The 21,702-nt window shown below is 38.8% G+C and overlaps 1 protein-coding gene across 2 annotated transcripts in view; it reads left to right on the forward strand.

Moving 5' to 3' along the window:
* sh3pxd2b (SH3 and PX domains 2B) overlaps positions 1 to 21,702 on the forward strand; it is a 39,818-nt gene that overhangs the window by 14,343 nt on the left and 3,773 nt on the right. The window contains exons 3-12 of one of the 2 annotated variants that reach the window (XM_062433250.1): positions 258 to 333; positions 5,767 to 5,843; positions 10,608 to 10,699; positions 16,215 to 16,240; positions 16,716 to 16,751; positions 18,033 to 18,164; positions 18,348 to 18,449; positions 20,490 to 20,607; positions 21,204 to 21,412; positions 21,530 to 21,576. In XM_062433250.1, coding sequence (XP_062289234.1) covers positions 258 to 333; positions 5,767 to 5,843; positions 10,608 to 10,699; positions 16,215 to 16,240; positions 16,716 to 16,751; positions 18,033 to 18,164; positions 18,348 to 18,449; positions 20,490 to 20,607; positions 21,204 to 21,412; positions 21,530 to 21,576 — 915 coding nt within the window. The remainder of the gene's footprint in view (positions 1 to 257; positions 334 to 5,766; positions 5,844 to 10,607; positions 10,700 to 16,214; positions 16,241 to 16,715; positions 16,752 to 18,032; positions 18,165 to 18,347; positions 18,450 to 20,489; positions 20,608 to 21,203; positions 21,413 to 21,529; positions 21,577 to 21,702) is intronic. The other variant, XM_062433251.1, reaches the window with a different exon arrangement.

The raw sequence follows: 21,702 nt of genomic DNA on the forward strand, positions 1-21,702 counted from the left end.
GCAGCATATGAAGCAGAGAGGAAAAACCATACCATCTGTTCAGTACATTCCTAATCATCAGCAGGCCTTCCTTTTATTGGCCAAATTCTTTGTAGGAACTGCTGATTTGTAAAAAACATTAACCTTCCTCTCCAGCCTCAGCTTTCCTGTTGTGTGTAATGTGAAGTACATGTTTGTGTGTGTGTGTGTGTGTTTGTGTGTGTGTTTGTGTAAATACTTTGTGTGTTAATACGTTTTAATTGATTGTGGTGTTTCAGATGGAACTGCTGGACAAATTCCCAGTGGAAGGAGGCCAAAAAGACCCTAAGCGCAGGATTATTCCATTCCTACCAGGTAAGAGTTGAACAAACAGTGTCCCCTAAAGTCCCTTCTCACACACACACACACACACACACACATGCACACAATTGTGATTTGTTTGGAATAAATAGAGGAAGAATTATTTTGATAATTAATCTAGTAATATCAAGAAAAATGCAAAACACTTGCTGATTCCAGTTTCTGACATTTTAGAAAATGCTGCTGGTTTCCTGTTTCATATTAATACAGTTTGGATTATAGCCTGTTGGATGGACAAAACAAGACATCATAAGAAAAAAATGATAATGAAAATAATTGTTAGTTGCAGCCCTACTTATGATAAGATGTTGCCAAAGTATGCATATAACAATACACAAAGAGCACCAAACTCATGGTTTATGACTTTAATCACTCTGTACTCCCCCCCCCCCCCCCCCCCCCCCCTTGCTGTATTGCCATGTCCTTGTCTCATTCCTGCTCCATTTGATTTCACTGTCAGAAAATACTTAACGCACATTGGGTTAAAATGTGGACAACAGTGACTCACTGATAGGCTGTGGATGAAGTGGAGGCAAACAGAATATTGTGTTGGGTTTGCATACTGCATACAAAGGAACCAAACAGAACAATCTGCTACAACCATAATTGGTCATAATATCACTTTTTTGTGAACCAAGAAATAACATGTCTCCTTATCTACTCTTTAAACATTCTGCTGACTCAGCTGATCTCTCAGCATATGAACCATAGACATAGTCGACATTGCATATAAATTAGGGTTGTGGCCTTTGGGTAAAACAATGAATTTTTGCCATTTTGACATGACAATACAACAATTAAAAGGTTACTTTGCATAACATTCATTATGAGTTTTACCCTGGCTGAATCATCATCTTGGGAAAATCCTGACCAGCATTGCCAAAATGTTGTTTTTCTTTTCTTTTTCTTTCCCATTATGTTCCCACAAGTACAAATGTCAAATAAGTTGTGTTTTGAATAAGGGCTTTGGGTGTGCTTGATTACCATTTGAAATAGTTTGAGATTTGTATCCTGTTTAAAGTAATCCTTTATGAGATGTTGGAAGAAAGCCTCACCCAAAGACCCCACCCACATCTCCCCTACCAGGCTCTGGACGGGTGGGGGATAAGATTTCTTTGTGGCCATGCAGGTCTGGAACTCATTGAGAGAATACACACACAAAAACACACGCACACTCAGGCTGTTTGATGAACTCTGAGTGGGAGGAAGGGAAGAGGGAAGAAAGATAGAAAAACACTGCTTTTCATACTGAATCCCCTACTAGTCCCCAATACAGCCAGACAAAGCATACTGACCATGGATACTATTACACATTCTCATTTACATTAAACTGTCTGTTTCCTTCCTGCTTTTACTGTTAGAGCCTGAAATTGAAGATGTCTCAAAATCTATTCCCCATGAAAAATCATTCAAGGATTCCTTCTTACTGTCTTGCAGTAAAGCTCTGTGTGTTGGTTGAATCTGTCCTTCCTGTTTTCTGTGGTAGAAAGTGGCCGCTGAAGTGCCACTGGTCATCATTGGCACTTCAGCGGTCACTGCGGAAGGTACTAAATCTCCAGCTGCTCCTGTGGAGCTGCTAAAACACCCAAAGTTAAGGGCTGATTAGACTGTTCATGTTATCATGAAACTAGTAGCATTTGTGGCAGGATGTTGCTGAAAAACATCATGTTCAGTGCCAGAATATAGTGAGGTTTAAGAGACGGATCCTTTCTAGTCTCCAATCATAGATAAGATCAGGCACCTATCTGAGAAGGAATCCATGCAAATGTCTGATTTGCAGGAGAGTTTTCCTGACAGCCAAGAAAATCCTTCACTTACAGAGCAAAAGTCTGAGCTGTGGACTGAGACCAAACTAACAAGACACGGAAGTGGTTTTCCTTTCATGGTTTGGTTTGTTCAAGGCCCCGAGCTGTTTTTACTTCTTTGGTATCTCCACATCAGCAAAGTGGCTTGTCTGCATGTGTGTGTAGGGCTGAATTTCTGCCCTGTGTTTTCTGCCAGGTGCACACACCAAAAGCCTGGCTGCTGCTTTTTGTTCTGATTCCATCCCTGACTTTGTAAGAGGAAGATCTAAAAATTGTCCATCTGTTTTTTTTTTCTTTTTCGTGCAGGACATTGACTCTTGTTATCTGAAGGTTACATGATATATGTGCAGAGTTCAGACCTGGCATTTAGATAACCTTAGATATCCTAGAGCCCTGAACGATGCTCTTCATGACAGTGTCAACAGGTTAGCCTTTGAAAAAGGGCTGATATTCATTTGGGCAATTACCTTAAACTGAGATTCTTAAAAACTATGAGTAAAAACTCAAGTTGGAATGTGGGCCTGTTTCTTTAGGGCGCCTGCATGATAAGAGAGGTCATTTGCTTTTGTGAACTTGGATCACAGAAATACACATGTATGCATTTGTAATTTGGTTTGACTTTTTTCCCCTCATAATGATAGATCTACAGTTCCTACTTTTTCCAGCTAAACTGTGGCTGGGGATCTCTTTGCCTGCTGCAGTAAGAGGCACAGTATGTTGGGCAGGTCAAATATGTTTCTGCAAAGCTGAATAACTCACATTCCCCAGTTATCAGAAAAAGACACAACTCAGCTGAACAGTTAGTATCACCTTGTTGCTCATGCCTCATTCATATCATCTTCATCTGCAGGGGCGCACTATCACTGGTTGTTTTGTCTTGTATGTGGGGCACCAGCAGCAGACTTGTCTTTTTGTGTAGCTTATGAAGTCATGTCTGCCTTTGGTCAGCAACTAACCTAAGAACACACACATACACACACAGTTTTGTTGCTTTTATTACTATTATTTTATTTATTTTGGATTTGCCAAGGTAAAAACTGGAAACTTTAATATGTTTGCTTACAAGTCGCAAGGCAAGTCTTTAGGGAGTCTGTGTGGAGTCTCTGAGCACTTAATCAAAGTCAAGATAAGTCCTGAGTGTTGTGTTTGTAAGTCTGACTTGAGTCCATATGCTCAGTTAAGGTTAAGTTAAGAACTCAAAAATCCCTCTGAAGAGACAGTATAGGGTGAACGAACAGGAGGTATATGTGTGGTGAGTCTAGTGATTAAGAAGTGAGTGCTGAGAACAACTCTCTGTGTGTGAAATGTGTAAAAACAACCCTCTCTGAATTCCCATCTCTGTCCATCTCTTGTCTCCAATTACCTCCCTCACTCTGCCTACAAAAGTTGTTTGATACCCTTGGTCACTGCTGGCTCTCATATTTGCCATAAAGTCTCCCCTGCCTGAGCCTTGGCAACAAGGCAGCAGCTTTTCTTCCCCCCGCCCCGCCCCACCTTCCCTCCCAAAACAAGCCCTTTTCATCGGCTGCACCCATGAGTTGCTGTGCATACAGAGTGGGCAGTGTTGAGTCAGTGCTTCTCTCCTGACCCCAGAGAGCTTTGGAAAACCGTCAAGAAAGCTTTCTGTTTGAGGAGTGACTAGGGGAGGAAAGGAAGAAGGAGACAGAGAGGAGGAGGAGAAGTAGGCATCCGGGGGTTGACTTTGAAATCTCTTTAGTTTTTGTGAGCTGGCCAGACTGTCTCCTTTTGGCTGCTCTGTCAAGATGTTGCCAACACCTTGGAGATTTGTAATGTCTTATTCCATTCTTCGTCTATTTAATCTCTTTTTCATAGCCTCCTTCACTGTTCTCATCTGTACAAATGTTGTGGAAAAATGAGGCTGGTCAGACCATGTTGAAATCTAATGTTTGTTTTTGATCCTTGGTGTGTAAATATTAGCCAGTAGGTATCGTTACGGTAGTAATTTGGTAACTTGGTATATCAAAAGGGTTTATCTTGTTGTCACCATGAAAACAATACATCCAATAACTGTTGACATTTCATCTCAAACCAAAAATGTCAACCAGCTGGTGGCCCTTGGTGAAAGATCCAGGGCTTCACCATTGTCTTCAGGATACATAGTTAATTAAACACAACAAAAACAGCACTACAGGAACACCCTCGACTTTGACTGATCCACCTATTTATAATATTAGCTCAGATGAGCAGCCAATTATAGCATTTGTTTGAGTTTACATTCATCTACAAACCAATCAGGTTTCCTTATTCACAGACATTTGTAGTCTTTAATATTAAAGTAGGGTACACTCTCTTTATGTTTTATAGTACCTACTTATCTTTAAGTCATATACTATATGGAGGAGGTATAGACTTATGTGGTGGTTTTGTCGACCATCCAAGTCAATTAGTGGATTGCAGTCAGAGCAGGATGGTTTGCAAGAGTACAGAGTTAAATTTAGATGGTTGTGGTTATTTATGGTTGCGGTATTAAGTGTGTGAGATCTAAAGTCTTTATAAGAAGTCACCACACATCTATCTACACAGCAGTTTACATCTATTATATTTAATATTGTTGTTGTTTTTTCTTTTTCTTCATTATTTTCTTCAGTCTTGATTCATAGAACCAATATTATATTACGTAAATAAACTTTGCATAAACTTTGATGATCACGCCTGTACCTATTTTTTCGTCAGTACACCTCATACACAAAAATAGAACAAACCCTTGTGGTATTGAGCTGTATGGGTTAAAGAAGCAGAAAAGCCATTTATTGAGCTACAGGTGGCTCTGTAGGGAGGTCAACTGTGCTGTAGTAATCTCCTGTGAGATAGATTCATGTTTCAGCAAGTATGCTTTAAATTCTCTCTAAATAAATACCATAACCCTTTGATCGAGCTGGTACAGTACCTTCTCAAAACATGTTCCTTTTTGTACTCAAGATCTTGTTACAGCCTTGATTTCTTGCCCAGTTTCTATGTTTGCATTAGAGCTGTCTCTGTGCATTTATTGGAGGAACTTCAGCAGCTAAAACAAGTAGAAAATAGATGTTGGCTCTCATATTTCCTGCATACCGCTAAGCTAGGAGAGTGTTTTAAAAGGCCTATTTGTAGCCATTTCTTGTTATTGTTATGGCGACCCAGCTTGCCTTTGCCTGTGGTTATTTGTGCCTGTAGATAAGAACAGGCAAGTAGCATTTAAGCTGTCATGCAGACATAATTTACTTTCCCAAAATCATTTATTCATGACTTAGAAAGGCCAACTATTCACCTAGCTTCTTAGCCACCTCATTGTGCTGTCAGTGTTATTGATGACACGACTATATTGTGTCTGCATGCTAATTCACTGACCATGTTTTATAAAAGCCACTATGTCCTTATTGTCCTTCAATGGACCCATAACTTTTTTTTGTTAAGTTTCTCATAATAAGGGCATCAGCTAAATATAAAATCAGTTGAGTGACATTGATTATTTCTGCTCCCTGGGTAATATTTCTTTCAAAAATACAAGTTAGGCATCATACACATTTTAACAGTTTGTATAATGATGATCATACAAGGATGACTGATGTTTGGCTTTTGTAATATATGGTCTCCTAAGTCTGTTTTTCCTACTTTGTTCCAGGGAAGATCCTGTTTAGGAGGAGCCACATCAGAGATGTGGCCATGAAAAGGCTGAGGCCCATCAATGAATACTGCAGGGTGAGTATATTTACCTTTAACATTTCCCACTCCACCCCTGTTTTGGAGAAAAAAAAGCCTAAAACAGGAAACCCAAATAAAAATGACTATATCCATGGACGAGGTCTTGCTGGAAAAGCCAGTGTGTCAGAAACACTCTAGGTGATGCAGAAACTGAACAATGGGTCTTTGAAGTCAGTAAAAATGGCAATATTTTTGTCCCTTAAAATAACCGTAACATAAAAATATGTCATGTTTCTTAACCATAATAACCAGTGAGCATTTGGTTCATCAGCACATAGTACTGAAATTAAGGTAGAAAGTGCAGTGCCCAGGCAAAAAGAAAAGCAAATATCCCACCCAAGTTGTAGCAACTTAGTCATAAACAGGAAAATGGAAAATAATCTTTTCATGCCCTCTATGTAAATATGAGCAACTTTTCCCCGGCACACTGTGGATTACACTGAGATACCAGACCATCTGGTCTCAAGAGAATTTATGTGTGGTTGTTGATATTTATTTTTCACAATTTGTCATATTTGTAGCTGTTACCTTCATTTGTTAAATATTAACAGCTGCCAAACAGACTCACAGACATTGAAGTTGAAAATAAATAAATAAATCAAACATGTGGTTCATTAAAATTAAGCTCATAGCCACATGGCGAGATTTGCACAACATATTTATAGGATTACATTGTGGCAAGAACAGTTGTATGAATAATGCCATTGTCCTTGCCTTCTAAATTGGCACTGTGTGGTGTGAGCCACTCTAAACTCTCTAGACCAAGCTTTTGTGACAGCAAGCATTCACCCTGCTGAGGTGCCCTAGAAGCTCGACAGGTGCTCTGTAGCGGACTCTGACCTCACATTAAAAAGAGACAAACTAAAGGAGAATTTCTCTCAAGGGATCAATAGTGTATTTAAGCACGTTTTCTATGTAGCTACATGAGAGTAGGATGTCATTATATTACCCGAATGTACAGTAAACACTCATGATCCCTCTACATTTATAGGTTGCTGTCTGTAATAGAAGTAAGAAATGGTGGACTCCACTTTTGTAGAGTATAGTAATATGATTGTGGTGCTTGTTCCGTGTAAATACTACCGCTTTTTCCATCAGGTAAAACAGACATCATTTAAAACATGTACATTATCCAGCCCATTATATGGCTTTTTAGCAAACAGATTAATCACTGGATCTCAAGGATGGTTGCCAACTGTTTGTCTACAGTAACTAAGCATTACGTCTGTTTTGTAACCAGGGATCATTGTGATGAGATCGCTACAAAGTGGACATCCTGGCCACAAAGCATGATCTAGGTGGGAATTGCCGCTCTGTTATCCAGAAATAGCAGGGAGGATGAGCTGGTGTTTTATCTCATGTTGTGGTGGTAAATATCAGCAGAGAATCATGCCAAAAGCAAAGAGCTGAATGGTGCTGAGGTTGCTCTAGTCAGCAAATTCACAACCCGTAGGCTGTGTTTTTGTTACATGTTACAGGTTTGCCTTTGGGCCTCTAAACCATACACAATTATTTCTGAAATTTGAGGATGTTTTTACTAGTTCTGACTTGACTCTTGCTCATGCCCTCTTGTATTTTCAACTGTTTTCTTTCATCTTGGGATCACTTCTTCTCTGCATAAAGAGGCCTGTGAACACATCACTGTATAGTTCAGTGCTTGATAAAGTTATACAGTGGCTGGACAGACCTTTTGCCACTTCTCCCTTCCTTGGTGAAAAACGATAATTCATAAAGCTTCAGAAGAGAAAAGCTTTTATATATGACAGACAATGTTGAGGACTGGAGGCTGGTGAATGTACAGCTCTACTTCACAAGTGTCGTCTGGGGTTAAAGGAATGTACATCTGGAGTGGACAACATCTTTAACCACTTACGTGAAAAATAAGAATATGGGGGAGGAATGGGTAGAGTTGGTGGTTCATATCTGTGGTGTGGATGTTGTCAAAGTTGTTACTGTGGAAATGTCTTAAAAGTTACAATAATTGCATTTACCTATAGAGGATTATTTAGGTGTAATCAGTCTTCAATTGACTTTTATGGTTCTGTCAAATTGATATTTTAGTGCTAAGTCATGTTAATATTTTCAGATTATACTTGTCAAAAGAAATAGTATACAGTATTGAATATGTAGTTTATAGTAACACCATGTCCTAACTGAATGTTATAGAGGGAGCATCTGTGACAAAATCAGTTTGAGTGTCCTAACTGTGATCCAGCGCTCAGTTTTGAGCTGAAGTTTTGTTGGATGCCCTGTTTTTATTTTCTTCCTGTCGCTGACGTTGAAAGCATGTCGTGGATGAGGAACAGCTGGTTAATTTAGCTGAAATGAGGAGTTATCTCTTTGATATCTTCTCATTTAACTACAAAAGCCTAAACAAGGTTGCAAATACTTACACTCATATCAACAGTGTTTGTTGATAACAGTTTAAATCATCACTCATCAATATAATAGCAGAATAGCAAATCTGATCTCAGAATTCAACTTTGGTAGTGAATACTATGTTTTGCAGCAATTGCTGTAACAAATCTAAATTTGACTGTTACCACAGATATGGCCTTTTCATCCACCCCCGTAGGCAGTTTGGTTGACAAGGTGAAACTTGGTTCGTTTCATGTTTTTCTTGGAGAAGAGCTGAGTCAGCCCTTCTGTTGTAAAGCTGAGGCTTTAACCTGACTCATATGGAATTCCCTGGTTGTGAAATCTTGTGTTTTTATTCAAGTCAGGAAATACATGTAAATAAAAAACATTGTTTTCGTAAAATCAAGACTGCTGAGCCAGGAGGACAAACCAAGACATGCAGCTTGATGAAATGCATTACATCAAAAAGCTGTTTATCCATTAAGTAATAATGCAATTGCCACCTGGCATTCCTTTGTCAATACATAGGAGTCTTTGTGAGTGGAGCATCAGAATGTATAATTAATACCTCAAAACGTCCTCTGTTCTCATTCCAGCAGTCTTTAGTTTTTTTTAAAGAAAATGCTTTATTTTTATAATATATTCACAGATAGCCCTTTTGAAACAGGCTTGCTTTTAAGCAGGTGATGCATTTTTAAAATAGTAACATGCAAAAAATATAACATCTTCTGAAAGCTTAAATTTAGAATGTACAGACATACAATCCCAATATACTATGAGAATACACAAGTAGATCTCTCATTTCCATTACCTGTTTTATCCTTTTAGAAGACACACACACACACACACACACACACACACACACACACACACACACACACACACACACACACACACACACACACACACATACGCACAAACAGGCACACACAGGCACACACAGGCACACACAATTACCTTAATGCTGCCTGCTGTAAAGAACACCCATAAAGTCCATTTGCAGTAATGTACCCTGAGCCTCTCTCCCGTCTCGTCCCTGGGGAGAATTGTAATGAGTGGACGGGCCACAGGCTGACATGAGGAGAGGAATAAATCCAAGGAGAGGATAGCCAGTTCAGGATACATTTTGACCCCAGGCACAGTGCGGTATTTTGGGCTGCAGGACTGGACATTGAGGGTCCTCTGGAGGTCACCAATAAAAACTCTCAAATCAGCTAAGATGTCTCAAGATATGGAGGAAAGAACTGTAAACGGGAGATTTAGAGGTCATATAAAAACATAATAATCTAGCACTAGCAGTAGTGTATGTGCCATGAATAAACAAGCACATATGCATACTCACTCCCTATGACGTTGTGGCTAATTGAAAACACTACTTGTACTTTGTCCATGGCAGTGGTCACACTCATTTCCTTCCACACAAGTGATTGGTCATAAGTATGACAAGGCAATGTGCCGCATGGGACAAGGACACCTTGGTTGGGTCTTTGGCTTCCATTCCATATCCTTCAGGCCTGATGTTATATCTGTGTGTGTCAGAGAGTGTGAGAGAGAGACAGAGACTCTGCTCCCTTTAAAGGACAGAACTGAAACACTTAGGAGTATTAAAATCAGAGGTGGAGGCCAGCAGAGGAAGCTTGATGGATAGTATTGAGGTTTGCCTGCCAGCAAAAGGAGAAGCAGGAGTGGTCTAGCTCCCTCAGCTGAAAGTGATAGTCACTATGGGGTTTGTTGGCAGCCCTTATTCTGTTTTTTGGTTTCGGGCATCAAGCTGTCGGGGGGATTATCTCTCTCACTGCTGCCATTTAGTGGTTTGGTTGAAAGGGAGTGAAAGACAGAGTAGGAGTAACAGATAAAACACAGACTCAAGAGAGAACAGAAGAAAGGGCTGGAGACAGAGACTGTGATAACACGACCAACCGTGCGTGAGAGAGTGAGATCACACTAATAACGAGAAAACTGAATGTGGCTGTTTGTCTTTCATCTCCAGTCATGTTGTCAGGGCTCATCTCTTTACTGCTAGTGATCCTCCACAGAGGCATGAGATGAGGGAGGAAGGTAGGTGAGACGGATCAATGGATTAAGCTAAGGACCAGAGACAGAGAACAGAATCAGCTGGTGTGATTAAAAAAAAAACTGCAGAAAGAGAAGATGATTAATTTAAACCCATTATTAATGTGCTTTTATCAAGAAATCTTTTCTGTTCTTTAATTGTTATTTGGACAGATGTGCAAAACGTAGCATTTCTCCCCACATGGGAGGGTAGTAGACTGAAACTTGGTCTGAAAATGCCCTGAAAATACTGTATGTAGGCATTGCTTGCTCTTTGAATTATGGATGCCTAATTGTACTAATCATTTTGTGTGTTTACCATAAGTTTCATGCTATCTTTTGTGCCTGCAGGCTCTCATTCAGCTGCCGGTCTACATTTCCCAGTGCGAGGAGGTCAGAGTGTTTTTTGAGACCAGACCTGAAGACCTCAACCCACCCAAGGAGTAAGTACCACACATGGACACACACACACACACAAACACACACACACACACACACACACACACACACACACACACACACACACACACACACACACACACACACACACACACACACACACACACACACACCTCCTTAACTGTTAGAAACCCTCAAATACAATGGAAAACATATGACATTGTTCCTCAGTCTCATGTCATGTCACGTCCTGCCAGCACTTACCCCGGCCTGCCAGTAATGAGCATTCATTACACCCTCTAATGGATATGATTTCATACTGTTGCACTACTTCCTGATGGGTTTCTAAAGGAGAAACATACTTAATGGGTCCTTTTTTGAATGCTGAGCTTGCAGTTAAGCATGTAGCTACAGCTCAGTTCAGCCCACAGACTCCAGACAGCTGAGACTGCATGGTTGCTCTGAGCAGGCATGCAGACCTGCTCTGTTGTTTCTTGTAAATCTCGCTCAACACATTAACATCATATCCAGTGCTGACAGTTACTATGTGTTAAAACTAAGACATCAGTGGGCAACGAATGCCAGCGTCCAACACACACAGGCATGTGTTGACGCACATGTAACTTCACACGCAGGCCTCAGTCACAAATGTGTTGTTATTATTAAGGTTACCAGCACCTTCAGGGTGGTGGAGGTTACGAGTGGCTGGTTTCAAAGACACCACAATGTAGGGCTCACATTTTGACCCTGGAGAGGAGTTTTACACCAACAGCTGTCAGCTGAGGCATTAGTTTTAACCTCTCTGTCATCACATACAGATGTGTGGCACAGGGCGTTGAGAAGTTGCCTCAGTCGACGGGAAATTGGGTCGATAAATTCAGTGATGTATGTTGGCCAGGAGAAGGGGAGATGGTTTTTTTTCAATCTGCAAATTGTAGTTTTAAAATCTGGATCTCAGAAGTGAGACACTATGTTCCGTTCTCATATTACACACTTATACTATATTATTACACTAATAATATGTACTGTACTCAAAATACCTGTGCACTACTTTGCCAGTCACTATACAACAAAATATAGTTCTTTATCATTTTGCACTCAACTAGCGAAATGTTTTATAGTGTATTTATAATTCATTGTTTTGTTGTTGGAGATGTGCTCTGAGCTTCCAAATTAGTATTCATGTTATGTTTGGATTTTTATTTCCTCCATTTGGATTGTACAATGCATTGTGGGAGAATAGTGTCTATCAACACCACATCCACAATAACTGAGTGACATCAGTATGCATCCAGACAATACGCATTTATTTTTCGGCATGAATGAACTACACACTCGGGGACATTGTTGCAATTTGAACACAGTTTATGATTTTCCACTTTTTAGATATGGTAATACTTTTAAGCCAGGCTTTTTACTGAGGACATTTTTTGGTTGAAGCAATCACCGTCTTGCATCAGCTAAGTGCAGGTGTGCAGGAGTGAGTCTTTTTATACTAATTGTCCCACCAGTCACCTTGACATTTACATTCAGTAGAACTGCGGAGCAAGTGAAATTGCCAGATGTTGGACGTTTCTTATAATACAGTTGCTCCTGGTGCATTTGAGTGTAGAAGTAAATATTGGTAGAATGTTTGTGTTTCATTACGTAATTCCATTTTGTCATGTGTCAACACATATTGTCAAAAGCAGCACAGTTTTTATATGCATATTCTTCATATTTAGCTAATGCTTAATAAGGAGTGACTTGCACAGAGTGAGCAGCTGGTGTTTCTTGCTCAAGGACAATTAACCGGGACACAAAGCTGTTATGGGGATTGAATATGAGAAGGGTACTTGAACCAGCCTGCCTTACTGTCATATATAACTAGTCGTGTTGATGGATTTAATGTGACTATTTGTGTACTGTCTGTCCCAACCGCACACTTCCTCACATCTGTGTGTCAGATCAATATGAAAGTACTTAATTCAGTATTTGTGAGAATGAGTAATCCTCTTCGGAGAAATTGTCATGCTCATGGGTTATTTACAGAGCTGCTTATTTTGCAGCACTCCTGTAAATTCTGTAAAATCATCCATTGAAAAGCAGAATAAATGTTTTGTACCATTAATTATTACATTATATTTCGATCAGAAGTCAGAGTACATGTACTCAAGTACTATACTTAACTAAAATTCTGTTGTACTGACACTTCACTTAAGTATTAGAGGTATAAGAGGTACACACCACTATGTTTCATCAACTGCTTTTAGTAGATTAAGATATAAATATATATGTATGTATATATATAATGAACTTCTAAATATGATGCATTATTTTACAGTGAATCAAAATGTCTAACAGTATTGAAAAATAGCTCCACTGCTACCAACAGCAACATTAAGATGTTTAAACATGAATGCATAAGTAATAATAAATATCGTAAGGCTGATAATACTTTACTTTATTATAAATAAAACTCCTGGGTTCAAAATTGTACTGGAATTGTTTTACACTGTGGTATTAGTAGTCTGACTACTTCACAGTTAGTACTGGTATTAAAGCTGTTATTTAGCTGTGCATCTACTCAGTATGCACAGCCAAGAATAGTCAATATCTGCGTCCTCTTTAATGTAGGGAACCTTTTCACTCTCTAGTGGTTGTCTGCCAGTTTTATGATTAAAATCAGACACAGACAGAACTCCGAAATGGCAACAGCAATTGTCTGATCGCAAATGGGCAATATTTCTGCAAGAATTGAAAGTCTGTCAGCGTACTGTTGATCTCTATGTGTAGCTTCTGACATCTCTCTCTCTCATCCTCTCTCTCACTTGAACACACTCAGGCATTTCATATTCTGTCCTCCCTTGGAGGTGGTTGCCAAGGACACATACCTTCTTACTCCTCGTACAAAACCCCGAGCATATGTTGGGAGAGGCAGGAAGGAGACGGAGCATTTACTCGAGGCGCATGAATATAGGAAGGACCTTGGTTTGTCTTTACTGAAATTGGATTAATGCTTTCTGCTAGTGCAGCCTGTTGTTTGGCTGTACAGACACAGCAGCCACTGTGGGAGAAGATTTATCATGGCCTATAAATCTACTATGCTGAGAGAGACACCTAAGACTTTCTCCATAAGAGCAGCAAAGTAACCAGTGAGAGAAAGGGAAGAGAGGCTGAAGTTGAGTACAAAAAAAGAACCAAAGGGGAAGGAGTGTCGAAAAGAGGAAGAGTTGCAAGAAGCGTGACATGAAGAAAGGCAAAGGAAAAGTAGAGAAGGATCATCGGGGGAGGTGGATGGAAAATATAATTAGATGGCGGATCAAGATGGAATAAGAGCTGAGAAGACAGGCGAGAGGAAGAGTGGAGGAGGAAGGTGGATGGAGAGAATGAAGAGGAGCTCATTTACAAAGAGGACAGTGAAAGATGAAGAAACAGGTTGTGCCAAGCAGGGGTGGGAATAGAAGAAAAGAGATTACGAGGAGAGCGATTTCATTAATCATTCAAATCAATATTCTGAGTCCTCTGTGGTATGGCACCTGTTTGCTGTCTGGTTTGGCTCCATGTATAGACACATTTATTTTAATAGGTCTCCAAGAATGGGAGCCCAGAGCAAATGTATCATATGCTCTCCTGCAGAAGAAGCTTTGATAGACACCACCTCATTTGTCTCTTTAAAGAGTGTCTCACAGTTCTTCTGTAGTCATAGTTTGTCCTCCCATTTGTCATGTCACCATATGACTCAGCAAAGGTTGCCCGATGTGAATGTTCCCATGAAAGTTAAAGTTGTATTTGGCCATAGTGGTAATGTTCTTTTTTCATAACCAGCTTCTGAGTAACATGAAACATGATTAGAGGAAGGAATAATGAATAATTAGATTTGATACTCTGGTAGTTAAAATAATCATATTAGGTCAAGGATCCAGGTCATTAGCTATGTCCTGCGCATTACTTGACTGTGGTTTCACCGCACTTCCAAACCAGAAAACAACGCATACACTCACATTCTTGCTCCATAATAATCGTGATCATTAGTACTGCTTAGGTTGTCCTAGGCAGGGATTTCTTTTTATAGATCATTAATGGGTGCACTTGTGAGTAAAGATTTATTGAGACTTGTGCCTCTGCCATTAACAGTTCTGCTGATCGAACAGTGCTTTATGTGGCTGAGAGCCTTCATGTTGATGCAGGGAAATGAATAAAGAGTGTTTGCCAAGAAAAACGAGCAAGGGAGATGAAGGAGTGAGTTAAGTAGACATGGAAGATGTGAGGTGAAAAAAGGAAGGCCATAAAGTAAGGGAGTAATATTTAGATAAAAATAGGGAATAACAGTGAGAAAGAAATAGAGCAGAATGCTGAGCATTAGCAACCATTGACTTTTCATGGCATCTGGACATTGAATCAGCTTCTGACTGCTGCTGTGGAGTGATGGTCTATTTATCAGGCTAATGTCTAAACCAGACATAGCAGATGCTGTATTGAATTTAACATCATGCTAAATTTCAGGCATCAGCTATATAGAGGCTTCTTATTCACATCTGCCTGAATCCGAGAGTAAGGCATAGAAATCCCATTTCTCCTATAACAGATCTTTTTCTCATATGTGTCTCTAGCATGTGAGGTAAAGATAGTATTTTCAGGTATTATTATTGTTGTTATTATTGTTATTATTATCATTAGTAATAGTAGTAGTAGTACTTGGTTAGAATAATAAAGTTATTTTTAATTATTATTACTGTGATGAATCCATACATCAAATCACATCAATTCAAACTTTATACAAATGGCACTATTTTTACCAGATTGCAACACTACATACAAGTGATGAACACAAAAAGTGCATAAACTTATTATGAAACATATATTACTGGATATTATTATAGAAGTGAAGGAGAAAAAAATGTATTTATTGTAGTGCAGAATGTACTAGAAACTTCAGAACCTTTTTACTATTCAAAGATTAACCACTCATTGCCATCATTATGTTTATTGATGGCTAAATATAATTATAATAACTCACATAATTATCACAACAAACAAGATAAAATGTCGAGCAAAATGTAGATTGATTAATAATAAAATACTCAGATAAAAACCCAATATGATCCAGTAATTAGAGGATCCGCCTTATCTTTGCTCAGTTTCGACATTCCGTGAAATCTGTGAGTTGATGGGAATTATAATGAATATTGACAACAGTATTTGTAGGTCAGAAATGTCTCCTTACTAGAGCTTCAACTATTAGTCAATGAACTGATTAATCGCCAGCTATTTTCATTTTGAGTCATTTTTTAAATAAAACAATGTCCAAATTCTCTTATGCAAGCTTTTCAAATGTGATTATTTTCTGGTTTCTTTACTCTTCTGTCTTTGGGTTGTGGACTGTTGGTTGGGACAAAATAATACATATGAGGAAGTCATCTTGGACATTTTAGAGACCAAACAACTAATCCACGAATTGATAAAATTAACACACTAATCAATAATGAAAATAATTGTTAATTTCAGTTCTACTCATTATCTCTGCAAATTGATTTGATATTCTTTGGTAGGGATGTAATTATTTTCTCTCTTTATCAGGGAACCAATTGGAAAGAAGAAATCAGGTAAGAGGCAACATTATTTATTTGAAGTGAAAATTGTTTTTTATTTATGAAAAATAATAATAATCAGACATCAGAAATAAATCAGGAACTTTATGATTGTTAATTGTTGTTTTGCTGCTTTTATGAGATTCCACTTATTCTGAGCTTTTTTCATTATAAATACAGTTCCTCTATTTATTTGATATATACAATATGACATTATCTCCACCTAGTGGTTACATAACATCACTGAGTCCACCATCCCAGTGGTTCTTGTTTCAAATGTTCTGTCTCCTCTCAAATGGATTGAATGTTTTCCTGAATTTGACTATTACAGTAGTCTACCGGTAACAAAAAAAAGAAAGCATCTTTGCTATTATTTCACTGTTTCTTTTTTTTATATTCTTTCTATCGTCTCCATTCATCTAATATTCTTCAGTTGCATCCATGTCATTTTTTTTCAGTTTTCTTCTCCATTCATTTTCCTTTCCATCAGGGCTTGTGGACAGAGCGACTACTTTCCTAAAGCGAGGTAGTAACACAGTGTCATGCTTGGTCGTGCTTTGTGTGTGACCTGGCAGGTTGCTGGTGGCCTGTTCCCCCCCTCGCCCTCCCTGACCTGGGCAGGTGGGATGTGGCTATGTTGAAGGCTTGGGGGCTTGCATTAGTTCCTTAAAGGAAGAATACAAAATTGTTGGTGGCCTTCGGAATCTGTGTGGCTCATTTCTTGGGTGTATTCAAGTATGTAGCGTTGGGTAGTGTTGCAGTGTTTTCAGCATCAGGCAAAAACAACTTCTATGCAGAGGCCTAGAGACAGAATCAATATCATAAAACAATTTATTTAAAAGCTGACTTAAATTAGCTTGTCAGTCTAGCTGGGATAATACAGTGTAAAAGTAAGTTTTCTAACTCATCTACTATAGGCATGAATTAATTTTCATCTCAGTTATTAATTCATTAATTCAAGGTTTTTTGCTTTACATTTAGCTCTTTTATTTTTTGCTTAGAATTAAACTTAACCTGATATTAGTCAACCTCTCTAGTTCTGCTTTTGAGAAGCGTTCTCATAAACAACAGAGGTGTGAGGTTTGAGGATTAAGTTTTAAAGAAAATACTGTATATAAAGAGAAAAGAGCCATAGTAATTGAGTGAGTGAGTTTTTACCACTGGTTGTGTGAGCCTTCATGTTTTAAAGTTGATTTTCTTCAGCCTGGCTTAGTGCTAACACTGGTGTTGGGTCTTAGTGGTGCTGGTCTGTTTCTGTGTGGAAATCACAAGTCACAGTCATGTTGGTGATTGACTTAACCTTCTCCATTTTTTATAATCCCTTCCATTCACTGTCGTTCTCTTCCTTTCTCCGTCTGTCAGCTTGTTGATTCCCCTCACACCATCCTCTCCAATCACATCCGCTACCTCCTTTGTTTCATGTCTAGATGAATCTCCAAACTTTAGATAAGCCGCCTCTCATTTATACTTCTGCACAGATTTTGACCATGGAATTATTAATTAATTATTACATTTTTAAGACGAGGCTTGAATTGGATTTTTAGTAAAGTTATTTGATGTGTATAAAATCTGACCTTTAAAATCTTTTAAAGATCAATATCTCAACGCCTCACAGATCATGGATGATAATGGTCTGGCTTTGATATCACCTTAAGAAAATTTTACCAAAGATCTCCATGGAATAATAAGTTAATGAGTCGCGGCTTTTTTTACATTACTGAGATTCCGTCTGCTTGTCTAGAAAAGGAACAGAAAGGGGGGGAAAAAACAAAACAAAACCTCTTTTCTGGTTTGTGTCCCATAACAGGAGACTCCACCTCAGCAGATCCTCTCTTCCTTGACCAGTATGTGGCAGTAACAGACTATGAGAAGCAGGAGAGCTCTGAGGTCAGCCTGCATGTGGGTCAGGTGGTGGAGGTCATTGAGAAAAATGAGTCTGGTGAGTCCCATTCAGCAACCAGTGGATTCTTTTCACTGTTTTATAGAGAGACATGCTAGAAATATGAAAACAGATGAAATATGACTACTAATGTACATCTTGCATTACAACAGTAAATCACCATGACACTGAATATTTTATGAAGAGCTCATATTTCACTGTGTTTATGACCTTTTCATTCAGGGTGGTGGTTTGTGAGCTCAGAGGATGCCCAGGGCTGGGTCCCTGCCACCTGCCTTGAGGCACAGGATGACCCTGATGACTTCAGTATTCCAGGGGAAGAAGGTACATACTGTAATTCTTTACATCGCAGTCTTGTTTATATTTTATAATACTTAAAGGAAAGGTTTAGACGAGGTTATTCAAATGTTACTCTTAAACTGTGGATGGAAGTTATTTCTTACTTATGGAATAATGTAAGCAAGTAGAAATGAAACTGTACTTGTATACAATTGATAAGTATTTTATATTTTTGCTGTTGCCTTCCTGTTGTCCTCTGCAGTGCAACACACACAACGTGCAATATAAACAGAAAAAGCAGTCAAGGTTCAGTAGCTGGGATGTGCTGATCCGGGAGAGTTGATGTGTGTTGAGGCCAAAACACTCTTGGTGGTGGGCTTAAACAAACAAAAATATTTTGTGCTGTTTTTACATTCAGCATATTCTGCCACTGTGTGTTGCCCTTAAGAAGAGCAATACAGATTAATATATGAATACTCAAATTATAAACAGCGAAACATTATAAGGTGAAACTAACTTAACAAATATAAAAGGGAAAAACATCTGCCACATCTGGTGTAAAATGCAGTAGGACTCCATATAAAAACCACATCGAGAGGTTAAAAGAATGATACTGTAATATATTGTGATATGATTGGACATGCTAAGCAGAATATGGTACATAACCAGTATACAAAATTGAGACTGTATTTCAAGTCTTGGCAAACCTAACAAATATGGACATTAGGCTACCTGTCCTAAATTACTACTCAGAGCCCTGGAATTAGAGTCACTCACTCAATTAGCAATTGAGAAAATACAGAATAAAACATGGTCAACTGTTGTTCTTATGTTAGTCAATATCAGTTTTGTAAGTCTTCTAGTACTGAGTAAAATGTATTGAAATAGTCCCAAAAAAAGCTCAGGACCAACATCGCTCCAGAGATCCCCAATCTATAACGTACTAATAAAAGGTTGTCAGTTAAGCTACCCTCTGTGTAGTAGCGTGATACATTTGAATTACCAACATACTGGTAAAGACATAAAACAAGCACAATTTTAGAGGGATTATTGTCAGTAAAAGGGTAAAACAGCACCAAGCCTGCCAGGAGAAGAACTTTGATTTCTACTGGTCCACCAGTACTAAAAAATGCTGTCATTTAGTTTGAAAACATGGTCCAGATGGCATATGTAATGTTCACTTCCTATTTTGCCTCACTTACTGTGCTGGGATGTCAGTGCCTCGGAGATTCTGGTCACTGCCAAGGCACGTGGGTCGTCGCAGAACTTTAGGGGATCTATTCAGCACAGGCTTTGGGCAAGGTGGAGCGCACGCCTTTCTTCTCCCCCTATTTCTAAATGTGTGTGTGTGTGTGTGTGTACAGTATGTTCACACACACATCCATACACAACTGTGTGCATGTTTGTCCATGTGTATTGTATGGCATGTATGTTGCATGATCGATCCAAGCATGTCAATTAAATCCTTGCATGTAAAATGGATTGTGTATTTGTACCTGTTACAAATCAAAATGACAAAAATTAACCAGCATTAATAAGCATTTGATAGATGAGAAGTATTTTATGGTATATTTATATATTAAATAGCAGTAGAAATAATAATAAAAAATAGCTGACATTACTGCATTTGTAGTACAATAACAAGTTTGTCTCGTTTGTGGTCAGTATTTGTGGAGGATGTATGTGTGTTTTGTGTGTTGCCAATGTGTGTATCTTACATCTTCTCACTCCACAAGATGCTGCTCAAGCCTTGCCTCATTTAAGGTCCTTAATAAGGTCCTAAATCATACATGGAGAGGGTCATGATGGAGAAAGGATTTTGAACCTTTTTACAAAAGCTTTTAATCTTAATTTGGGGTTCATATCTTGAATTCAGATTTATGTATAGTTCATCTTTGCTCCAGTTTGAATTTGAGGAAAGTTTCAGGTTGCAACTTAAACCACTCTGTGCTTTGTCTCCTAAGCTATTATCCTACATCAGCATTTTATGTGCTCCCCTATTTGTGAACCTACTAGATATACAGTCATCTTCAAAACAGACGCTATGTTTTTATATTTAACAATATTGCCCTTTTCTGACTCCAGAAGAGAAGTATTCAGTGATATACCCATATTCGGCCCGGGACCAGGATGAGATCGACCTGGAGAGAGGCATGATTGTGGAGGTGATTCAGAAGAACTTGGAGGGCTGGTGGAAGATAAGGTAATTTAAGTAACTGGCATTAACTTTCTCAGATACTACAAATAAAGCTATATGTACTGAAGAGGATTTGGCTGGCGATTGTCTATATTTTTCTTACTGTCAACAAATCTCATGTGCAGAGCCAAGCTAGCAATGAACTCAGCAATGAAGTATTGTGCTTGTCCAAAATCTGATGTATCATATTTGCTTGTGCTGTTATTGTCCAAAAACTATTAAAAATACATAAATGAGCCACACTGCTGAACTGTATTACAGTGGCGGGTTACTATCTTATTGTTATTTTTACTCTTTGGAGCCATTTCTAAACAAGTTGCAGTGACCAGTGGCTTCATAGATGAAGGAACACGTTACCCAGTGCAGCAGTGTGTCTCATTGATGTGTGTTTAACAGTTTTTGGACAACAATGGAGGTCTACAGTACAGACGAATGTGATAATTCAGGCTTTGGACACACACAATACTTGGTTTGGCTCTGCACATCAGATTTATTGACAATAAGAAATTTTTTTTTTTAAAAACCCTGCCAGCCAAATCCTTTAACTGACTGATTTCATTGTACAGTTGAAGTCACTGAGTGTACATCTCTCCTCCAATCAGGTATCAGGGCCGCGAGGGCTGGGCCCCAGCTTCCTACCTGAAGAAGAGTGACCTTCAGGGCCAGAAGCAGTCAGCAGGCGGCGCTGCACATGCCAGTACAAACGACCTAGATGGATTTTCTAAACAGAACCAGCAAAACAACACAACCAAAGAGAACCGAGATAATGGCCAGAAAGAGAACAGGCTCTCACTATTCTCTGATAGCAAAAGTTAGCATACCCAGTATTTACCACTAAACCTTAATGCAGAATGTGTTATTTCTCAATGTACAGTTGTGCATTTTTGAAAAATATGAATTACTTATGGATTTTTTCCCCTCTCCACAGGAGTGGCATTAAGACAAAGACCTCCTCCACGCAGAGATCTTACCATTGTAAGAGACCACTTTCAAATCTTTGTTTGACACAGGGGGGCAGGGGGTGGATTTGATTATTTTAGAAGATCACTTTCCATTATGTCAACAAAAAGTTTCCTTTTAATTGACTTAACCTTTATATGC

This window comes from Scomber scombrus, chromosome 14 (assembly GCF_963691925.1).
Source record: "Scomber scombrus chromosome 14, fScoSco1.1, whole genome shotgun sequence".
Taxonomy (NCBI): domain Eukaryota; kingdom Metazoa; phylum Chordata; class Actinopteri; order Scombriformes; family Scombridae; genus Scomber; species Scomber scombrus.